Source organism: Haplochromis burtoni, unplaced genomic scaffold, assembly GCF_018398535.1.
Source record: "Haplochromis burtoni strain Fernald_Lab_line unplaced genomic scaffold, NCSU_Asbu1 Contig_251, whole genome shotgun sequence".
Lineage (NCBI taxonomy): Eukaryota > Metazoa > Chordata > Actinopteri > Cichliformes > Cichlidae > Haplochromis > Haplochromis burtoni.
The window spans coordinates 29376-51335 of NW_024582612.1; the positions used below are offsets into that span (position 1 = coordinate 29376).

General features: G+C 40.4%; 2 protein-coding genes across 4 annotated transcripts in view; one reads left to right on the top strand and one right to left on the bottom strand.

Moving 5' to 3' along the window:
• Positions 1–793: 793 nt before the first annotated feature.
• dapp1 (dual adaptor of phosphotyrosine and 3-phosphoinositides) lies at positions 794–3055 on the top strand (the record flags this gene model as incomplete). The annotated part of the gene is made up of 5 exons (XM_042227261.1): positions 794–918; positions 1700–1833; positions 2013–2143; positions 2692–2739; positions 2906–3055. Coding segments are annotated over 5 exons (588 nt in total), but the record flags the coding sequence as incomplete, so codon positions are not given.
• Positions 3056–9661: 6606 nt separating this feature from the next.
• Positions 9662–21960, bottom strand: part of atp10d (ATPase phospholipid transporting 10D) — a 43776-nt gene continuing 31477 nt past the window's right edge. For all 3 annotated transcript variants that reach the window (XM_042227253.1, XM_005938674.2, XM_005938675.2), the window contains 8 exons: positions 21066–21345; positions 20792–20868; positions 20343–20468; positions 19251–19451; positions 18334–18414; positions 18097–18201; positions 17153–17340; positions 9662–10096 (listed from right to left, as the gene is read on the bottom strand). In XM_042227253.1, coding sequence (XP_042083187.1) covers positions 9913–10096; positions 17153–17340; positions 18097–18201; positions 18334–18414; positions 19251–19451; positions 20343–20468; positions 20792–20868; positions 21066–21345 — 1242 coding nt within the window. In that variant the 3' untranslated portion in view covers positions 9662–9912. The remainder of the gene's footprint in view (positions 10097–17152; positions 17341–18096; positions 18202–18333; positions 18415–19250; positions 19452–20342; positions 20469–20791; positions 20869–21065; positions 21346–21960) is intronic.

Genomic DNA, 21960 nt, shown 5'->3' on the forward strand with positions numbered 1-21960 from the left:
TTTAAAATATGATCAGAACCTTTTGAATCTAGCGGTTTTTCTTGAGCTGTTGCTTTCAGTGATATTTTTAAACAGTCCCAGCAACTTTTAATGCAAATTAAGAACTTTCACATCCTTTTACCAGTTCCCTTTATATTTCCATACAGTCTGAGGTTCACAGTACTGCAGAGATGACCTTGAATCATAACATAAGCCTGTTCTTTCACGTAATTTTGCACAACAGTGTAAAAAGCATACAGGTTCTGCATATGAGACAGAAGTCCCAGCAGTACACTCTCCTTATAAAAGTCAGCATTTTCATTCAGACCTGGTCTTCAGGAAAAACATTAGATGAAGCCCACAGCAGATTATTTAAGTCTGCATTTTTTAGACCAGGATTAATTCCAGCTTCACTCTCTGTTAAAGTCATTGTCCAAAATCGTCACATTTTAACACTCACCAATGTCGCTTATGGTTGTGAAATGGAGAAATAACATTGCTGTACAGTGTTGTATGTAAAAGTTTCAGCATGTCACACTGAGCAAGCAGCTTTAGGTGCCAAATAAGTTTTTCCAAGTCTTTGTAAATTGAGCACAAGCTCAGATGATTACTGTGATTTGTCCATGCTGTTGTATAAAGACTGCTGTTGTTTCTGTTGAAATATTAGAAATCGATTTGACACAGAATGAACTGTAGCTAAAAGATGGGCCGCGTGTCAAAATGTAGATAAAAATTTGACCTTTCATATCATTTATCTAACAATGGTTTTATTTCATATTTTAAAAATAAAAAAATCATATTACTATTGCCTTGAAGGTGGTACCACTATGACCTGTCTCGCCATGCTGCAGAGGCCCTTCTCTTGTCCAATGGGACGGATGGAAGTTACCTCCTGAGAAACAGTAATGAGGGATCAGACTGCTTCGCCCTGTCCGTTAGGTGAGTGAACGAGGGAAGTGCACCATGGGTTTGGAACCGTAACAGACAATCAGTGACAAAACAATGATGTCACAACAGATGCAGAGTTATCTTACCTGATTATAGCTTTATTTTTTGCTTTTAGTTAAATTTGCCTTGCTCCCCATGTCTTGTCTTGCACAGTTTGGTTTCTCACTGGTGTGTTTAGTAATAACAGAGTCACCAGATCCCCTTAAAGTCGAGGTTAAAGGTTTAAGTTTTTCATTGCAGTTTTCACCAAGTATTCTAGTATTAGTCACACAAAGCGTGTGTGTGTGTGGACGGGTATTAACATCTTCATGGGGACCAAAAATTGGTAGTTTACTATACTTGTGGGGACAAACAGCCCTCGTGGGGAAATCCCCCACGAGTTTGAAGGCATTTTTGAGACTCAAAATGTGGTTTTAGTGTCAGGGTTACAATTAGGTTATGGTTAGGATTTAGGTAAGGATCAGGGTTAGGCATTCATTTTTGATGGTTAGGGTTAGGGTAAACGGCTAAGGAAAGCATTATGTCAATGAGATGTCCCCACAAGGATATAAATACACACACATGTGTGTGGGGAGAAAGACAGAGAGGTGATAGTGAACCACCTAGAAACACTTTGTTAAAAGCAAGTATGTGAATCTTAACAATGATGAAGAAAGGAAACACGTACTTGCTAAATTTTGAAGCTAAATATCTGCAGGTCTGTGGTTAGTGTACTTCTACTTGTGAATGACTTTTAAAGTGAAACATTTATGCTGTTTGTCATTTGACATAGGGCAAAGGATTCAGTGAAGCATTTTCAGGTGACACGAAATAGCAATGGCTATGTGTTTGGTTTTAATGAGTTTCCAACCCTTCAAGACTTTGTCAACCACTTTGCTAACCAACCTCTGCTGGGCAGCGACACAGGTATGCAGACCATGATCTTCATCAAAAAACGTAATGCTAGCTATGATGCACACATAAAGACTGCATTAAAACACACCCAAGAAGTATACTGACAAACAGGAATGTACGTCCATCTTTATTTCTTCCGTGTTTTAAAGTCGGCTTGCCGGGCATATAACCAACCTTTGTCTCTTAACCAGGAACCCTCATTGTTTTGAAGAGTCCGTATCCATGGCGTGTGGAGGAGCCATCTATTTATGAATCTGTGCGAGTTCACACTGCCATACAGACAGGACGCACAGAAAATGATCTGGTAGCAAATGCACCTTCGGTACGACAACCATTGCAAACACCCATGTAGTCTCATGTGAGCAACATCTGGCGAATTTCGTGGGAAGGGCTCTTTTTCGTCATAAATACAAGCTCGCAGCTCTCACATGTTTAAATATTAAGTAGTGTGCTCTGATGATGCCTAAACAATTCGTAAAGTCTTTTTTTTATTATGGAGACTTTTTTGTGCTCAAATGATCAGGCTTTGCAGTTGTGATAAGCACGTTTGGATTCAACTAGCAACAACTGCAATAAGTTCAGATTTCTCCCTCAGTCTTTATGTACAGACAATGATTATCTGACCACAGCAACTTTTGGTGTGATAAACCTTTTTTATTTTCTAGGTGACCTATTACTCTGTATTGTACGTCACATTACTTTAAATAAAATCTAAATATGTTGCATTATTCGTAATGGGTATTCACACAAGTTATTTTAACTTAAAGATTATATAGCCAAGACTTATTCACAGTATGCAGCTTAAACTGGAATAAACCACAGTTATTCTTGAAATGTTTACAATTTAAAATGTACTTTCTATTTTTTCAGCTGGGGACAAAGGAAGGCTTCCTGGTGAAGCAAGGGGCAATTGTGAAGGTAACAGCAGTTGACATGCAAGAACAGTTACTGACAGAAATCTTATGTAACTGTGTGAAACAAGAATAATTCAGAAACATGGCTTCAGAGCTTGAGATGAAGTAACATTGAAGTAACTGATTTGATTTGATTTTGATTTTATATATGCTGTCAATCTTTTCTGCAGAACTGGAAGCAAAGGTGGTTCACGCTCAACAGATATGAACTTAAATACTTCAAAGACAAAATGGTAAGTCTGCTCAGCTCAGTGGTGCAGTGGCTAGCACTGCCATCTTTCAGAAAGCTTATGTTCTTCTTCCATGAACATCTTATGTGACTTCTCACTGTCACTGTCGGTGAAACTCAAAGACCGACGTGCTCAAACAAGCTTCTTTCCAACAATTCTGCACCGCAACACCCTTCACCCGCTAGCACTTCCATATAGAATAACAGTACATCTCTCTCTTTAATGATATAAACATACTAAACGTAAAAATATTGGATATATATAAATATAATTTAAAAAAACTGACATGACTAAGAATTAAGTCTTGACTAGCAACAAGCAAAATAAACTACGAAGCAAGCAACTTGTAGACAGATACGATCACTCACAGCCTTAGTAAATGAAACCTTTTCAACTGCATATTTCTGAAAAACCCATTGCTTTGAGCCTTTAATTGCTCATTTTGCCTGTCTCCCTACCTACTGAGTGACAAGAATACGTACAAATCAAGAGAGCGTGACCAGTACATTGCTCAGAAAGTCCGGACAGCACGCTTCATCGCAGCAATACGGTCCCTGAGGGCACGGACTGCATTGAACACTAAAACTGCAAAAGAAAAATTGCAAAAAATCAAAATGTGGCCTGCAGAAAACTGCAAAGAAATCTGAAGAAAAACTGCAAAAAAATCTAAAGCTAAAAATCTCAAGAAAATGTGCAAACAAGACAAAAATAAAGAAAGAATGTTTGAGATAGAACACCAGTCAAACTTGATGGTTTCATTCAGGACTAATCAGGTATTAAGTCGAGCCAACGGCTCAAGCCGCACTCAAACTGGCGGAATGCGACTAGCTTGTGAAATGATAGCCTCCGTCGGTGCCAGTCTAGACATGATATAACTGACTTTCATACTTGTTCAAATAAGGAACATATGTAATTTCTACATATTGTGTGATTTGATAAGTATCTAGCTACAGACTGTAAAATGATGTGGCTATTTATACACTTAGAACGAAATAACAAAGCTAATCTTGTCATGATGTCATTCACTTGGTTTATTAATGCCTTAAACTATTTATACAGCGTGACGACTCGAACATGAGCTTCAGTAGATTCAGTGCTTAATTCCACCTAATCCTAACATTGTACGATAATTATATAGAAAATAGTCTTAATAGTCATTACTATCTCATGCTACTTAAAATACAGCTGTGAAACTTCTAATGAATAATGATATGAAATCCTTTAGGTGGAAAATCGACATGATAACTTGCTCAATAGTACAGAGCTTAAAGGGACTCGTAATGGGTCACTGGCAAGCAAACTAAATCCTATAGAATTATGAAAAGTCTTATCAAATTAACATATACATTCACAAATGTAAACCAGCTACGTCAAACTCAGCTTTAGAACTGAAAACATATTAGCCCTGTGCTGTCATACAGGTTCTGAATAACACTTTCGCCTTTTTTGTATGGCCGAGATTTCCACACTAACGGAGAATTATTGACACCATAATGATTACGAGAGTAAATTCTAGCATCTTCACAACAGGAACATCTGTCACCCAGATCGCTGGCCCCCTCTCTCACACACGCGGTGTATCGGGGTGCAAGCTACGATGATGTCAGCAGGGTCCTAGTGCTCTTGGCATTGATCGCACAATGACACATGTAGCTAGATTAAAAGTGACTAACCATGCATCTTATTCCAATCAAAAAAAGAAGAGTGAGCACGCGTGCAGCAGCTTACACTGCTCAAACAGGAGGTTGTACTGCTACGAGTCCCGAGTGCAGTGACACATGGGACGCGGATAGCCTCTTTCAGCTAACGAGAACCTCAGCTCGTAAAACATTAGTCCGTTGCTCGCACCAGAAGGGCAAACATAGCTAACATAACATCAAATTGCTTCCGGTATCAGATGAACAGAGCATCCTACTTCACCTGTTTTGTGAAGAGACTTTATTTCAAATCATCACATTCTGTAGATTAGTCGACATTAACGGACAGAAAAATGAAACAGACCTTAAAGTTTACTTTGGGCCACTCTTAAGTGTTCCAGTCCAGCTTGTTACATTGGCTCACGGCGTCGGTATTGCTCCAGAAACATGTGTTTTTATTCGTTGTTTCCTATTCGTGTTTTTTATCGTGTTTCTATTTGTCTGTTTGACTTCTGCAGCATCTTTGAGCATTTCTTGAATTTTTCTTTGCAATCTTCTGAGCATTTGGTGGGCCCGAAGAGTTTCTCCTGCCAGTGTACTTCTGACCACACAGCCTGATTTTCTTTAGCCTGCCAAAAGAGAGGACAAAACTTTCCTCCTTTACCCATAAGGACGATTAATGCCCCTCCTTGAGTACAGCCATCAGGAAGGTTACCAAATGAAGCATCACTGAAAACAACCAATTTTCAATTTCAATTTTATTTCTATAGCACATTTAAGAGTCACAGGTACAACAAAGTGCTTCACAGACGAGCCATATTTGCAGATTTACAACAAAAGAAAACAGTCAACAACAAAGAAATACAGTTATAGGATGGTAATATTATAACAAGCACGAACCGGGAGGAAATTATACTAATAGTTTGAAAGGCGAGCTTAAACAAATGGGTTTTTAACCGTGATTTGAAAGATTGATAGTTTCCGACGCACGGACATCAACTCGGCAAGCTGTTCCAAAGTTTTGGTGCAGCAAAAGCAAAGGCACGATCCCCTTTCGTCTTTAGTCGAGACATTGGTTGCATTAGGAGCCCCTGATTAGAGGATCTGAGTGCCCTTGATGGGGATATATAAATTAAGAAGGTCAATCAGATACTAGGTGCCAGGTTATTTAAAATTTTAAAAGTGTATAAGAAGGATTTTAAAAACAATACGGTATTTGACAGGAAGCCAATGGAGGTTAGCTAGAATAGGAGTGATATGATCCTGTCTTCTAGTGCCGCTTAAAAGGCGTGCAGCGGCATTCTGGACTAATTGTAGGCGTTGGATGAGGGACAGTTGCAGGCCTAGGTAAAGAGAATTACAATAGTCCAGCCTAGAGGTTATAAAAGCATGAATGAGCCTTTCAAGGTCCTTGTGTTGTAGGTAAGGCATTGCCTTCGAAATTTGGCGTAGTTGGAAGAAGCTGGTTTTTACTACTGCAGCCACTTGCTTATCTAATTTGAGGGAACTGTCCAGCACTACTCCAAGATTTCTTACAGTAGACGATAGGTGACTGGCATAAGAACCTAAGGTCCCCGATAGCTGTTTCAACGGCATGTGGCTACCAAAGACGATCATTTCTGTTTTATTTTCGTTGAGGGTGAGCGAATTATGCAGTAGCCAGTCTTTGACGTCACACAGGCAGTTAAGCAACGGCAATAGCGGGGATTGGAGATCCAGGTCTAGAGGGAAGTAGATTTGGATATCATCCGCATAGCAGTGGAAAGAGATATTGTGGTTCCTGAAAATTTTTCCCAGGGGTAGCAGATAGAGAGAAACAGTGTGGACTTAACACAGACCCCTGGGGCACACCACAACGGAGAGGTGCAGAGGAGGAAGAGTGATTTCCCATAGAGACAGAGAAAGACCTCTCAGTTAGGTATGATTTAAACCACGAGAGTACTTTGCCTCTAAGACCAACTACATGTTCAAGCCTTGAAAGGAGAATATCATGGTCGACCGTATCAAAAGCAGAGGACAAGTCTAAAAGAACTAAAACCACAGGGCGCCCTGTATCAACAGTTACGAGGAGATCATTAAAAACTCTCAGTAAGGCTGTCTCGGTACTGTGGTGGGGTTTAAAACCAGACTGGAATTTTTCATTGATTCCATTTGCCTCTAAGAAAGATTGCAATTGCTTAAGAACAATTTTCTCTAAAACTTTAGCCATAAAGGGGAGTTTAGATATCGGCCTATAGTTTGAGAGGACATTTGGGTCAAGATTACTTTTCTTAATAATAGGTTGGATAACTGCATGTTTAAACATAGCGGGGACGCTGCCTGATAGCAGTGATGAATTCATTAAAAGTAAAATCCAAGGTCCTATAGTGTTCAGGGCATTTTTAATAATGCGAGATGGAAGCACATCATGGCGGGAATTAGAATTTTTCGTTTGGGCTATTATTTCCTTAAGGGTCGAAAAGGAGACAGATTCAAACTGTTCTAGTACCGCCAGGGATTCGGACATTAAGGATGTGTCTTCAGTGGGTAGATATGAGGATCTTAATGCTGTGGTCTTATCTGAAAGATAGTTTAGGAATTTTTCGCATAGAGCTTGGGAGGTCTCGGTCTGGGTGGAGAGTGGATTTATTAACGAGTTAAAAATGCTAAAAAGGACCTGTGGCTTATGGCTATTAATCGCGATGATCTCTGACAGGAAGGAGGCTTTTGCAGTTTTAACAGCCTTCTGATATTTCTTCAGACAATTACGGAGAATATCAAAGGAGATCTGAAGTTTGTCTTTCTTCCATCTCCTCTCCGCTTGGCGGCATTCACGTCTGAGGGTACGGGTATGATCATTCATCCATGGTTGGCGGGACGGTTTGGGGCGTTTGATCTTTAGGGGAGCTACAGTGTCTAAAATAGAAATACAGGTGGCGATAAAGGAGTTAGCGAGATCGTTAACCGATGTAGCTGTATCCCAGTTAGCTTCGCAGAAGGCCGAGTCAGTCAGAGCCATAGAAAACTGAACAATAGTCTCCGAATTAATCATGCGTAGGTTTTGCACAGGACCCTCACGTTTCAGCTCCAAATTGCACACATTGACATTAAACAAAACCGGGAAATGGTCCGAAATCCCAGGATTGTAAATGTCTGTGATGCAGATGTCCAGACCGTAGGATAGTACCAGGTCAAGCGTGTGGCCTTTAATGTGGGTTGGTTTACTGACCCACTGGGTAAGGTTAAAAGAGTCTATGAGGGCTAAGAGGCTTTCGAGCCTATACAGCTTGGAGTAAGACAACATGCATGAAGAGGATGATGTGGACAAAATACTCATTTGCCTAATAATTCTGCACTCCCTGTATTTGTTAGCTGTTGTCTTCCTTTGGGCTTGAAACAAACTGTCCATTCTCCCCATCCCTTAGCATCAACTAAGCATTTTTGCCCAGAGAACTGCCACCAACTGAATATATTCGCTCTTTCTTTACAATCCAATGTAAACCATAGAAAAATGACAGTAGTTTCTAAACCACTCAGACCAGTCTGCATGGCACCAACAGTCATGCCACTTTCAAAGTCCCTTCTTTTTCATTTCTCATTCGGTGCCTAATTTGAATATCAGAAGGTCGCTCTGATCTGTTGAGGCCATACAGCAACTGAAACATCAGCTGTCCCACATTTTTGAGAAGTGTTTAGATAAAACTGGACAGCTAATCAGCGAAATTGGGCCAATCAAATGTGAAAAAGTGGCATTTCTACAAATGTAACTTTATTTTACTCATATAACAATGTAATATTATTAATAATATTTTTATGTGATATTGTTGTTAACATAATTTAATGGATTTAAATTATACTGAAACACATGGATTATTCCACCCTCTTGCAAGAAAGCCTACGTTTACTGTCTCCTTGATGCTTGAGATTTGGGAGCAGGAAGACAGTCTGACAAGGTCGAGGTATGAAAGAGGAGGAATGAGTCAGAAGCACGACAGCATACATGTATGTGAATGAGAGGCAAACATTCAGTGAAGATGCAAGGAGCAGAAGTAGTGAAGGCAGGTAACTATAAATACCTGAATCCATCCAATGTGCACAGGAGAGGTGAAGAGGAGAGTGCGTATTTAAACTGGATCTGCCCTTTAATCTTATTTAGTATAATAATTGTTTTATGTATGTCTTATTTTGACTTCTGTGTTTGCTTGTTTGATATTTTATTTTTATAAGTTATATATCATTTTATATGTAAGTTACTATGTGTGTGTGTGTGTGTGCGCATGTGTGCGTGTGTGTGTGTTTATCTGGTTAAATTCAGTTTGGTTCAGACAAGTCTTCACGATAAAAATCCTTAATATGTTTTTGAAATTTGGTTTTGAAACATGTAAATCTATTTTTCTGTTTCCAGGTTGTGTATCTATTCATTTAGTGGCACAGCAATTACTTACATCAATACTGTGATTTTAAACGAGGGCTTCTGTTTAAACTGCAGGACAGGTGAAAACCTGGTTGGATTCATTACAAACATAATCCAAAGCATAAAAACAAGGAGCTGAAAGCTATGACGAAAAAATAGAATAAATGTTTAAATATTGATTTCGTGTTCATCCTCACTGGTTTGCCAGTCAGTTACTAGTTTAGTTATGCTGGTATTGATCAGTCAAACCTGAGAAACTGATCAGTGTTTGTCTTACTGTCATTCAAGTACAGAGGTTAATTAGAGCCTTTGTTGAATGCTGAGCATCATAAGAAAAGAAAATAACGGGACGGTCTAGTATTAAGTCTTGACAGATAAATGCTTCACGCTCTGCTGCAAAAGCAGCCGTCAGTAATTTTTCCAGACCGTGGTCAAATTTGGTGCCATTTTTTGCCTACACACCTAACTTCTTACGTCAAATGATGTGCCGCACAGGTTCACCAGATTCTCGCACTCTGCCAAATCACCACAGCTTACACATGAACTGTGTGTGAGCTCCAATCCCGTCCCAAGCACGACACCAGTGCGTTTGTTCAAGAAAGATTATATAAAGATAAACATTGGGTGTGATTTTTAAACAGACGCTGAATGAATCACATGGATGGATTACTTTCACATACTTTATTCATAAAATCGCAGATGCATACTTCTCATTCATACAAAACGCAGCCAATGATATTCAGTGTTCTTTGGAGTCAAAATCTTTTACTGAACCAAAACTTCAGTTCTGGCTGTGATGTACACTTCAGTGCGGCACATCAACAGAAACCTTTCCTTCAGTTTCAGGTATACTTTTCTCAGGGGAGATTGTGCATCAGTAGAGGTATCAAGTGCAACTCTCTGCATGTGCGTAGCTCTCACGCTAAGCTGGGCTCCAGGCCAGCGTTGTCGGCACCCGCCGAGCGCCTGTTGGTTTTGGAGTGGGTCATGTTCCAGCGCTGCATTCTCCTGCAGTAATTTTCAGAGTCCACTGTATCCATGTGAGCTGATTTCAAAACTGTAGATGGGTGCAGTGTGTTGCATAAAGCTTGAAAAAACAGCCTGTAGAGAAGAGCACATCAGTCAGTCCTCTAGAGCTGTGGCTGCACGTGACATTTTCAAACTTCATTGATTTCGCCTTTTTTTCTATTAACGACTTCGCTCTAAAGCAGTGGTTCGGTTTAGACTCTGCTTCATGCTGATAAAAGTCCTAATTTAGAAAACAATATGTAACGTGACATTTTGCTTAGACTTTAACAAGCAAGCGGTTCCTTGTGGAGTGCCAGCCAAGTCTGGCTCCTGACATATATGATGGTGCTGTTACAGGTTTGTTGCCTTACAATTAAGTAACGTCAAACCTTACACCCTCAACATTGACTGAAAACAGCTCAGTTAGTTTGTGAGTAAAGAACTATACTCAAGACAAAAACACATCACAACAACACGTCACCTTAAGGTACTCTCACTCACTGATAAGGGAAAATAAAACTAACCCACTCTAAGTTTGATCAACCCCCATTTCATTCCAGTCAGTTTTAGGAACACACACACCAAAAAACCCCTCTGGGTTTTTTAAAAATGCGGACCAAAAGAAGGAAGTTTGGCCCTTCCAAACAAAATATGCACAATATATGACATTTTATTACTTCTTCTTCTCTTTAAACAAATAGACCAGGCCGTTCGAGGTAGGCCACTCCTGGTCCGCTGTTGGAACGAACTCCTGATGCAGCCGTTTGTTTAGCCTACCCTCAGACTTACTAAGTGAGGAGGATATAATATGTTTGTGTTAGACGGAGTGAGTGGGCTGAGCCCCTACTGAAACCCCAAAACCATGAAATCCAGCTGGTTAGCTGGGCTTGGACGTATATGCAATAAAAAAAACAACAGAATAGGTGGCCTTCTGGCTATCAGTGTAAAATCATGCATCATGCATATGTTACGTACTACACACACTATGTAAAGTATGTTTTTAATCATATAAAGTCACATTAAAATAGTTTTATTTGTTCCTGTGAAAAACTGAGTGCAACTCATGATTCAGTGGCTTATAGAAAGTCCTTTAACAGTCTGTGTCATCACTGGGGAGGAATTCTGCTGCACTCTTCTCTTTGTTTCTTCAGCTGTTGAGATTTCCAGGCATTTGTTTCTGCAGCGCTCTCTCAACATCCAACCGCAGCATTTCAATTTCAGTTCCTTGTTTCTTTTCTTTTTCAGCCACTCAGTAGAGTTGCTGATTTACTTGAGGTCACTGTCCTGTTGCACAGCGTCAGTGACAGCAAAGTGCCCAGGTCCTGTAGCTGCAGCATAACAAACTGTTCTCGTTTGCTCGGATGCAACCTAAACCATACTGCTGTTCTCTTTACATGAACAGACTTTCTCCTGAAAACTCTTACAAGCAAGCCACACTTGCTCAGCACCACCAGTAGTGGGTGCAGCTATCAATTATTTTAGTAATCAAGTAATCCATTTATCATTCCACTGTTTAATCAAGTAATCAGATAAGAAATACTTTTGTCTTATTAATGAGAAATAGTAACTATTCAAAAGAGAAAGTTGAACTGCATACAACACCTGTCAAAAACCCCTCAACCCTTTGATTGTATGTACGTACCATATTTAAATTAAACTTTTAAAGAAAACTTTTTCTTAAATGCAAAATTATATAAATAATCTCATGTACTGTCAAAGGTCAAATCAAATAAGATAAATGTACCTTTGCTCTGTCTGCCTGAAAAACTTTCAAATTAGAGAGCAAGTTTTTGTGCTGCTGAAAACAGATGTAACGATGATGAACACATTAAGTAATGTAAATAATATTTAAGTATTCAACCCGTAGCTGGACTGGCCATCGGGCATACCGGGCATTTGGGCCGATGGTGATTTTTCGTTTTTATGGGCCGATGTTTTTTTGTTTGTTTGTTTTTTTGTTTTTTTGTAACGGTATAGACAATAAAATGTGGTGGATTGGCCAGATGCTGGCAGATGTGTAAAATGTAAAAATAACTCAGTTGTTTGGTGGTGGCATCGCGGAGCTTCCACAGATTCAGTAACATTAGCAAGTGGTGGAGGCCAGCAGGTGGATGAGGGAAAGGGGAGGCAGGAGGAGCAGAGACCCGAGGCAGCCACCAGTCCGAGTGTCAGGTGAACTGAACTTCAGGTAAGAAGTTCTGACCTGCAGTCTCTCTGGGTCAGATATGAACCAGGTTTAGCTGGAGTTTATTTTTGTTGTGCTGAGTTTTTACTGTCAGTTACAATCACTGGTACTGGGTACTAGCTAGCATGACGGAGTTTCTATACAGCTGGGTGGTGCTGTGATGTTACTGATAGTGAACTTTATTCATAAGGTTAGTTAGTAGAGTTTCCAACCGTCCTGTAAAAAACGTGAATCGTCTGATTCAGAGAAAATATTACGCGTTTCTATTGAGGTGAAGGAGCAGTTTGTCCCGGACTTCAGCTACAATGAAAAAGACACAAAGCTGGAGTTATTCTGTGTCTTGCTGCACAGCTGCCTCTTCTTCTCTCATTCTCTCCCCCTCCCTCTCCTGTTTCTACTTCAATCATGAAAACTGATCAATGATCAGCTGATCGGTTTCTCTCTTGTTTGTTTATCGCTCACTTTGCGCCATGAAAGAGGAAACCAGCGGATGTCGTGCTAAACAACAGCAGCACGTTTAAGCTTGATCAGCTGTTGTTAGAATTTATTTAATATTAATTTCTAGTATCAGCTGATGTTTGCTGGAGCCACAGCTGTAAAGCTGCTGGTCATGATGATGGTTTGGTATTGTGTGAGAGGGAAACATGAAGATGAAACCAGGAGATGTCCTTACTGGATCATCAGAGCTCGGTGATGGAGAAACAGGTTTACCTTTTAGGTGACATGAATGAGTTGAAGTTATGAACTGTTTCTGAGAGACAAATAACACCCAGGATCCTTTTTAAGTAGCTGACAGCTGGTAACTGTGCAGGGGCGGGTCTAGCAAAGTGTTGCCAGGGGGCCAGGTAGGGCATTAACAGGGAAAGGGGGGCACAAAGAAATACTTTTCTTTCTTATTCTCATTTAAAATGTCTCGCTTTTAATAAAATAATTATCTGAATCTTACAACAAAGTTATTGATAAGATAGAAATCATAATATACCATCAAGACAGTGTACATCACTGTCACAACAGCGTCTGTTTTCATTCAAAGGCTTTATGGCTTTTCCTATAATAGGGCTTTGGAGCGTGATGTCACGGGGGTGGGCGTGGAAAGGATTTTGGCCCGATCCGCCATTTTGGGGGTCTAAGTAAGGAGCGAAAGCATAGCCATGGTTCGTACTTGCTGTGTGGTCGGCTGCAATGTTCGATCTTACGACCGGTGTTGTGCCAAAAACTGATTTCCAGTGTTTCTGTGTATTTTTTATGTGTAATATCTTTACGTATGTTCGTAAATAGACTTCGGTGAACAGGGGATACAAAGGGGTTACATAAAGAATTAAAAAATTATCTGTTTTTTAAGTATCTTTACAACTTGTACTTACATTATAACCAATCCGGTCCTTTATCCCCACTTAAAATATTTTTACAGAACTATTGTAATATTTGCTGCCATTTCTGCTGTCCTGTTGGGCAACTTACTCTTACAAAATACATTTTTAATGTTAATGAGATTTTTTTTACTGCATAAATAAAAGTTATATAAAAGTCGCTGCCAAAAACTGATTGCGGCTTGTATCTTGCTACACAAATGTTGTTTGTGGCTCAAGATGACTTTATGTCATCCATAAGGGATGCATTTGACATATGTTTAACATATTATAGCCCAACAAGTTACTTATAGCACTTTAAATATGAGCAATCGCTTTTTGGCAAATACCGGAAATCAGTTTTTGGCAGACAATCAGTTTTTGGCACAACAGCGGTAAGTCGTCTGGGTCTTTACTCCACTGCCGTATTTCATATGGGTCCAGATTTGCGATGCACTCTATTTTTTTTCAAGTACCGCTGCTTCGCCTCTGGACGCAATCGGTCTCTATACCGTCCGTTTTCTTTTGAGCTGCTTTTAAGCATGTTTCTTGTCGTCGCCGTTCCAACACAGTGTGTTTGTTTTGATTCGTAGACCCCGAAAATGGAGCTGCGCTCCCACAATGCATAGCGGCGTGACGTCAACTCCAAAGCCCTATACCTGGTGGGCCGGTCTGTAGTCAAAATGCCCGGGCCCAATCTAACAACAACGAGTTTAATGGCATGTGTAAAAAAAATGTGGCTTATGAAAAAAAGCTCTTATTTTCATATTTTTAAATTCTAATGCAACTGAATTAACACAATGTTTAACATTAGAAACTGTAATTCATGCTTTTATTACATCACGCCTGGATTACTGTAATTCCATTTTAATAGGAGCTGGGCACTTTGTCACGCTTACAATTAGTGCACAATGCTGCGGCTCGATTTTTAACTGGTAGAAAGAAATTCGACCGCATCACTCCGGTTTTGGCCTCCTACATCGGCTTCCAATCAAATTTAGGATCCGTTTTAAACTTCTTTTATTGGTTTTTAAATCTTTAAATGGGTTGGCACCCGTTTATTTGTCTGATTTGTTGAAAGCCTTATGTTCCCACTCGATCCCTCTGGTCAGCTGAGCAACTGCTGCTTTCAGTCCCTAAGTCACGGCTGAAACTCAGAGGAGACCGGGCGTTCTCTGCTGTGGCCCCGTTGCTTTGGAACAATCTTCCTCTTAATAGTAGACAGGCTACATCAGTGCCGTTTTTAAGTCCAGATTAAAAACCTATTTTTATTCTCTGGCTTTTAACTCTTTGGATGACCTATTAACTTAATGACCTATTAAATTAATAGGTCATCTGCATAACTTCTGAGGCTTACTGCAGATTACTCTCTGTGTGTGAATGGAGCAGCTGCAAAGTTCGTTTTTCTTCACGTTGGAGTTGATCAGGTGCTTTGATGAAGGACTCGGCAATCTAGATTTTTCCCAGTAAAGGTTTTAATGGTCATCACTGGAACTGTGCTCCTGTTTTTGACGCCAGAAACACGTTTTCTTTCACTCAAGCTGAGCTCGGTTTCTCGGTAACGCCTCCGCCTCTTCGTGGTGTGTAAACTACGGAGCCCCTCTGATGACATGGTCCATAAAATAAATAAATTGTGGCCACAAAATTCTACTTTGTGCCCTCGAAATAGTATAACGTGCCCACGAAATACTTTTTGTGGCCATGAATTGGGTATAACGTGGCAACGAATTACGCATTTGTGGCAACGAAATAGATAACGTGCGCACATCATATTGATACAATTCCTGGACAGCTGCGTAGAGACATAAGCATAAGTAGGCTAAACCTATACACCGTGGACAGAGACGGTATGATTGAGTTTTATTTTAGGCTGGGAATGAGCTACAAATGCATTCTGAAAAGCCTGCAATGCAAGGAACCATTATTACGGAGAGACATTTAAACAGGACATCGAGAGCCCAGTTGCTTTACAGATGTAAGTAGGACCTGGACGCCGGGATAGATTTTATTGTCAACCAACTGCAAGGATCACGGTTATCGGTCAAGTGTTTCATGGGCACAAATTAGCATTTCGTGCGCACGTTATACCTATTTCGTGCCCTTGAAATAGTATTTTGTGGCCTCAATATATTTATTTTTTGGACCATGTCATCAGAGGGGCTCCGCAGTAAACAGATGGATTCTGGGAATCCATCCTACCAGGAAAAACATCCTACCCAACGTTTCTGCGCAGACGCGGCGCATGCGCACAACACCAACGCTGAATTAACTTCTTTTTCTCTCACCCATCCGGAATACTTCTTAAGGTTATGGTTAGTTGCAGGTCACCGTCAAATTATAATACGGGTAGGACGTTTTGCCAGAGTAGGATGGTTTCTCAGAACATCGGCTCCATGTTAAACTGTCCCAGAGTCATCATCACTGCGGCTGCTAGCAGCGTTTCTGTTTCAAACTGAAGGCTGTGTGGGCTTCATGTTGTCAAAACGTTATAGTGCAGGTCTGTTTTTAGTAGCAAATGCGGGTAAAGCACTCGCGGTCGTGTCGTTTAACACGTCGACACACTACAGGGCCTCGTGTGAAACGAAACATTGTAGCAAAGAATTTTTTGTGATTTTATTACTCAATGAATTGTTGGAGCCCTATTTCAGTCTTTGCCTAATTTCACTGTGATGAACTTTAATATTAAAAGGTGAACTGCATCTAGCTGTCGGGCTTTTCTGTGCACACCTGAATGTGCCAGACCAACAAACTGCCAAAACCAGTCCTGTGAGAATCTTTTTTTTTTGTTTACAACTGTAGTTCTGTGTGTCGGGGTGTTTACTATTTACACATATATATAATACATGGAATTGTATGATTTCAGTTTTAAAACCATATAATTAAAGGTTAATATTTAAACCTTTTCCTAACAGGATCCCTTAAAGTGCTGTTGCCTGCAGCTTATTATATATGTTTCTTTAAAAATACTGCAATATTTTAATTATGTATTAATTTTGATTGGTCCAATTAAAATTAGTGTTTCCAAAAATAGAAAATTGGAGACTCCAAAAGACCCCTGGAAACCATGGTAACCAACACTATTTTACCTGGAGCATATGTCTGGTTATAAACAAATTAAAATATTTGTATTTAAAAGCGATCCTGGATATCTGGGTAATGTTTTAGCAATGAAAGTGATGTCAGGTTTCCTGGGCTGTTGACTCAGTGTTTTCAGTTTGTACTTTGTCTCTGTTTATTTTCCACGTGCGTCCGGTTTTCTTGTGTTCGCCTCTGTCTGTGTGCACTATGTTCAGTCAGCCAGTCGTCTCATGTCCTGCTCATCCTGCCTTCACAATAAACATCCTCAACCAGCCTGCGAGTCCTGCGTTTGAGTCCACTCTTCTCCACATCCACACAGTGAACGTGACAAGTGATGCCACGTTGTTTAATTGAAATATGGAAACCACTGGAGTGACAAAACAAATTCAGTGTATAGCTGTGTCGGTGATGACGACATTGGCATCTCCAGGTGTCGTTAGAGTAAAGCTCTTTATTATTAATGAGTTATAAAGTGCCCCCAAAGGAAATACACTACCTGTACATGAGTTTCTGCAGTGTGTGTGTGTGTGCGCGTACCTGGGTAACAGAGCTGCCACAGTAGTGAGAACACATGTGATGTAGAAAAGAGAGTGGGACATTTGGAGTAACTCAATCCCCAGAGGGTTGACAGGGGGGCTGCAGGTCACACAGAAGCCACTGAGGAGCAGTACAAAACCAAAATAGGAAGTGCAGCTGAGCACCAACACGACCATATGAATCCATGTCTGCAAAAAAAAAAAAAAAGATTCAAAACTCCAGAGCACAACTAAAGAGAGAGAGCTGCTCCTGAATCTTTCCATTTTCAGTTCTGACTTGGATTACATTTTTCCTCACGCTCTACACCAAAGGTCGCAAACCTAAATGAGCTGAGGGCCACTGCTGCCACTGTCATCTCATGTGAGGGCCACTTTAGTGTTCAAGTTGTACAAAAAACAGTCAAACAACAAAAAGTGTAGTTTTTCTTTTGTTTTTTAAATTTCAAATATTGTACAACAAACTGCAAACGTGAATGCAGATTCTTGTTTCGCACTCTTAACTAACTGAAGCCTTTCATTGAACTACCAGATAAACACATTGGTCCTCTCTTTGCGGACAGACACGTGCAGCACTAATTTTGTTCGTATGTAACAAAGTGCAGACATAAGTGTACACATTAGTGTGCGACTCTCACTGAACTAACACAGCCAATCCCTCAGCATGTTCGTGCTCTCTGCTCATCTTGCCTTCATATTAAATCATTTAAAGAATTTATTTTAAGATTGCACACAACAGCAAACAAATCTTCAAGGGACAAACTGCATTAGATTTCTTCAGGTCAACAAGTAGGGGTGACCTGTGCCGTGAGTTTGAGACCCCTGCTGTACCCCCTAATATAACACACATAACCTTTAAGCTACACACTTGTTATTGTAAAGGCAAAGTAGCTGAGACACAGCCCAGCTGAAGTATAAATGATTTTGAGTGGTGGTGGTGAGTCTGACCAGCGTGTTGCTCTCGATCACTTGGTGCAGCAGAATAATGAAAAGTGCTGATGCGTTGATCGGTGAGCCAAAGGACAGCACCCCAACATCTGATCCTGCGTATGCCTGTGAAAACAGAAAAAAGTCCCCTAAAACACTCTCACATGAAAATCTTAGAACATGAGGAGAAGACAGACAGACCCACGTGCATGTAAATAGAAGGAATGTGATAAGTAACGATTTGCATGGTGTACTTACAAAGTAAGGCACAAAAAAGCAAACGAGGCTTTGGTAAAAAGCATCCAGGACCGTGATCCAGAACATGTATGGAACAAACGTCTGTGAAGACATCACAATCATCTGTTACACTTTCTAAACAAATATGAGTGTTACCGATGTCACACATGCAATACTTGTTTGGCTAACACAGGCCACAACACTTCAATGAAAAACAAATGACCCATGCTTAACGATAATGAGGTAATGAGCTAGGCCAGAGGTCAGCGGTAGGACACAGATAAAAGGACCAACAGAAATATGTTGGGACATGATCATATGAACCAGCAGGTGGTGCCGGTATGCATTTCTTTTTGTGCATTGTGATTTTTCTACTATATGTAATGTACACATGTATGGCTATGATAGTGCCCTATTTTCTATCTTCTGTTTCCTCTTTCTGTGCAAATAATAAAATGATCGCAGAAATGTAGCTGTTGACATATTAATTAAAGTGAATTTATGTGTTTTCCTGTTATACAGGACTGTTGTGATCATGTGTTTGCACATTATGAGTTAGCAGCCCGGTTAGTGTGAAGCCTACATTAGTAGGTATTAGAGTTTCATCATAGCAAGTGCAGAACCAGTTTACATTCAGTAATTTAAAATACTTTGAAAGCCAAATAAAGGTAGCGATCAATAAACTTTTCATAATTTAAGCAGTTTTCTTTTTTCATCGACATGATGCAAACCCGCTGAGACTTCATGATGCTAACTGTGTCCGCTAAGGTTTTGTGTTCATAAGCTGCTCTGTTTCAGAAAATACATTTGTTAGGAGCAATGACCATACTCTAGAAAATGTTTGACAAAAATGAAAAAACAAATGAAATCCTTAAACAGCAACTGCCTTTTGTATAGTTTGTATGTCATTTCTGTGGCATGTATGTGTTTGCAGTAACCTTGGAAGTTTGTGCATCCTGGTAGAGCTCGGGCAGCTCCATCAGAGCGTCAGCAGGTAAATCTTGGTTGAGAATGCCGTAAATGAGCGGAGGAGCTGATGTGAAGATTAGATTGAAGAGGATGAGCACCCAGGAGTTGGTCATGACACTCCCAGAAAAACCACAGAAGAACTGATACCAGAACAGCAGATTCACATACATCTGCAGGTTAGAAACACACAGTCAGCAGTGAGGAATTTCCTTACTTATTACTTTTTTTATCCTTGTGTGAACAACGAATTGCTCTAAAATCTTCTGTGTTTTGTAACGAATAAGTGCCATTTCTGGGAGATTCTTTAGTTTCAGGCAGAACATGAGCAGCTTTGGTGCAAGGAGGGAAGGAGCTCAGTGAACAACCATGCTCCATGCTGACACAGAGAACCACGGCTTTGTCGTGGTCGTAAATCACTGCACCAGCTCTTTATCCTTTCAGTGATATGATGATAAATGATTGTTCATTGATCGTATGTTTGATTTAAGCTAATAATGTGTCCTTTCGGCTCACACGTAAGGAAAACATGCAAAGTCCACATATAAAAGGCCCCCAGCTGTCTTTCTAATCAGGAACCTTCTTACGTTAAGGTGTCATTACTAATCTCTGCACAGGCAAAGCTCAATATCAACAAGTCCTCTGCATCATTGCAAGCTAGAGTAGGAAGGCTGCTGGGTGCCTCAAACCTGTGTGAGGTGTTTTGGGTTTGTCAGACTAGTGTTGACCTCAGCACAGATTTGAGACATGCTGGGAGAGCTGGACTCAGTGGCCAGGGAGAAGACCTGTCCCACAACAGGAACCCTCCAAAGTCATATTAAGTCTTATTAAATGTAGTCGTGGTATAATAGGCAGAATAAACCGGAAACAAATATTTGGATGCAGCAACATAACAGAGACAAAACTGCTGTAAGACTAAAACAATGATTTGCTGTTGTTTTCTTGTGAGCAGGTGAGTTTAGGGATGACAGTGTAGCTGCTGTGAGTTCAACACCCGCCTTAATTCGAAACGTCAGTCAAGCCGTTTATAACCTTTTTTATAAAGCTGTCAAAAAGACTCTTACCACATTCTTGTAGATGAAGTATTGTATCATGTTTGCAAGACGAGAGTAACACCAGTGGCCATGAACCAGCAGCAGCTTGCTGAGGTGTTTAAACCGTGAAATAGCAAAGTCACTGGACATCACAGCCTGGAGAAAGATTTAAAACAACAAAAAATGACCACAGAGCAAAATAATGAAAAAACGAAGAAGAAAAAATGCAAGCGTTAGCCTCATTTAGCGCCTGCTGGTGAGTGAAACCAGATGATACGGGCGAATGCAATATCACACTGATTCTAATATAACCACAGAAAGCTACAGCTCTCAAAGAGTTCTCTGTCATGGTCTTGGATGGGAGGCTGAACTAAACCGATACTAACAAACAGTAGCTTCATAGTATTCTGTAAAGACCTCGGTTTGACAGTATTTTTTGTTATTACTAGTATTATTGTCATTTTTTTCTTTGTTAATACCTGCATTCCCTCCTGTCCAGATATCCCAATGCCCACATCAGCCACCTGAATCATGCTTACATCATTGGCTCCATCACCTGAAACAGCAGCATTGTTTTCCACTAGTTCGTGTCAAATTATTTCAAGCAGTGATTTGATAAATAAAGCTGACAGTACTCATGCAATGACAGATCATCTGTATTTCAAATGTTTAACAGACAAAGGGTTATGAAATGTCTTTATGGAATAATAAACAATCAGCTCCAAGCTGCTTTTCTGTTGGCTGAGTTCTTACCCACAGCCAGGGTCATGACACCAAGATGGTCCCGGATCAGCTGGACCACTTGGCTTTTCTGCAGTGGAGTGGAACGGCAGCAGATCACTGCCTTGCATCGCCGGCTCAGCTCCAGGAAGTTGCTCCTCAATTCGTCCTCCAAGGCCCAACCCAGCGTCCGGCCATCTATGACCAGAATGAAGCTGCTGGACATGGATTCCCCATTTCCAGTAAGGGCAGTCAAACTCTCACCACCCTGGACTTCCAGTATGAGATCCTCAAATAAAGCTGCACAAGCATCCTGAAGGAAAAGAAAGGACTGTTATGTGCCTGAGCAGAGCATAGCTGAATTTATTGCAGTCATTATAAGCAACTGTTTCTTTCATGAAATTGGTGGGATGCTTGCTGCGAGTGAGTTCAGACATGGCTTCTCCTGCCCAGTGTTTTATTGGATTGGATTGATTGTTGGTGTTTTTTAATAAGGGGGAAAAATCCAAACCTACATGGCTCTGTGTGAAAAAGTGAATGCCCCCTAAACCTAATAACTGGTTGGGCCACCTTTAGCAGCAACAACTACAATCAAGCACTTACGATAACTGGCCACGAGTCTTTTACAGCACTGTGGAGGAATTTGGGCCCACTTGTCTTTGCAGAATTGTTGCAATTCAGTGACACTGGAGGGTTTCTGAGCATGAACCGCCTTTTTAAGGTCACGCTAGAGCATCTCAGTCTTGTGAGACTTCACCAGAGGTGCAAGCATCACAGCACATTTATGTCAAAAAAAGTGAAGATAAAACACAGAAAAATATGAAGGAGATTATCCTGGGCTGGATTTTTATAGTAGATAACCCCCAGTGAAGTGAAGCAGAGCATCGTTACAGAGGTTTTGTTAGAGACGCAGCTAAGCGTTTTGTAA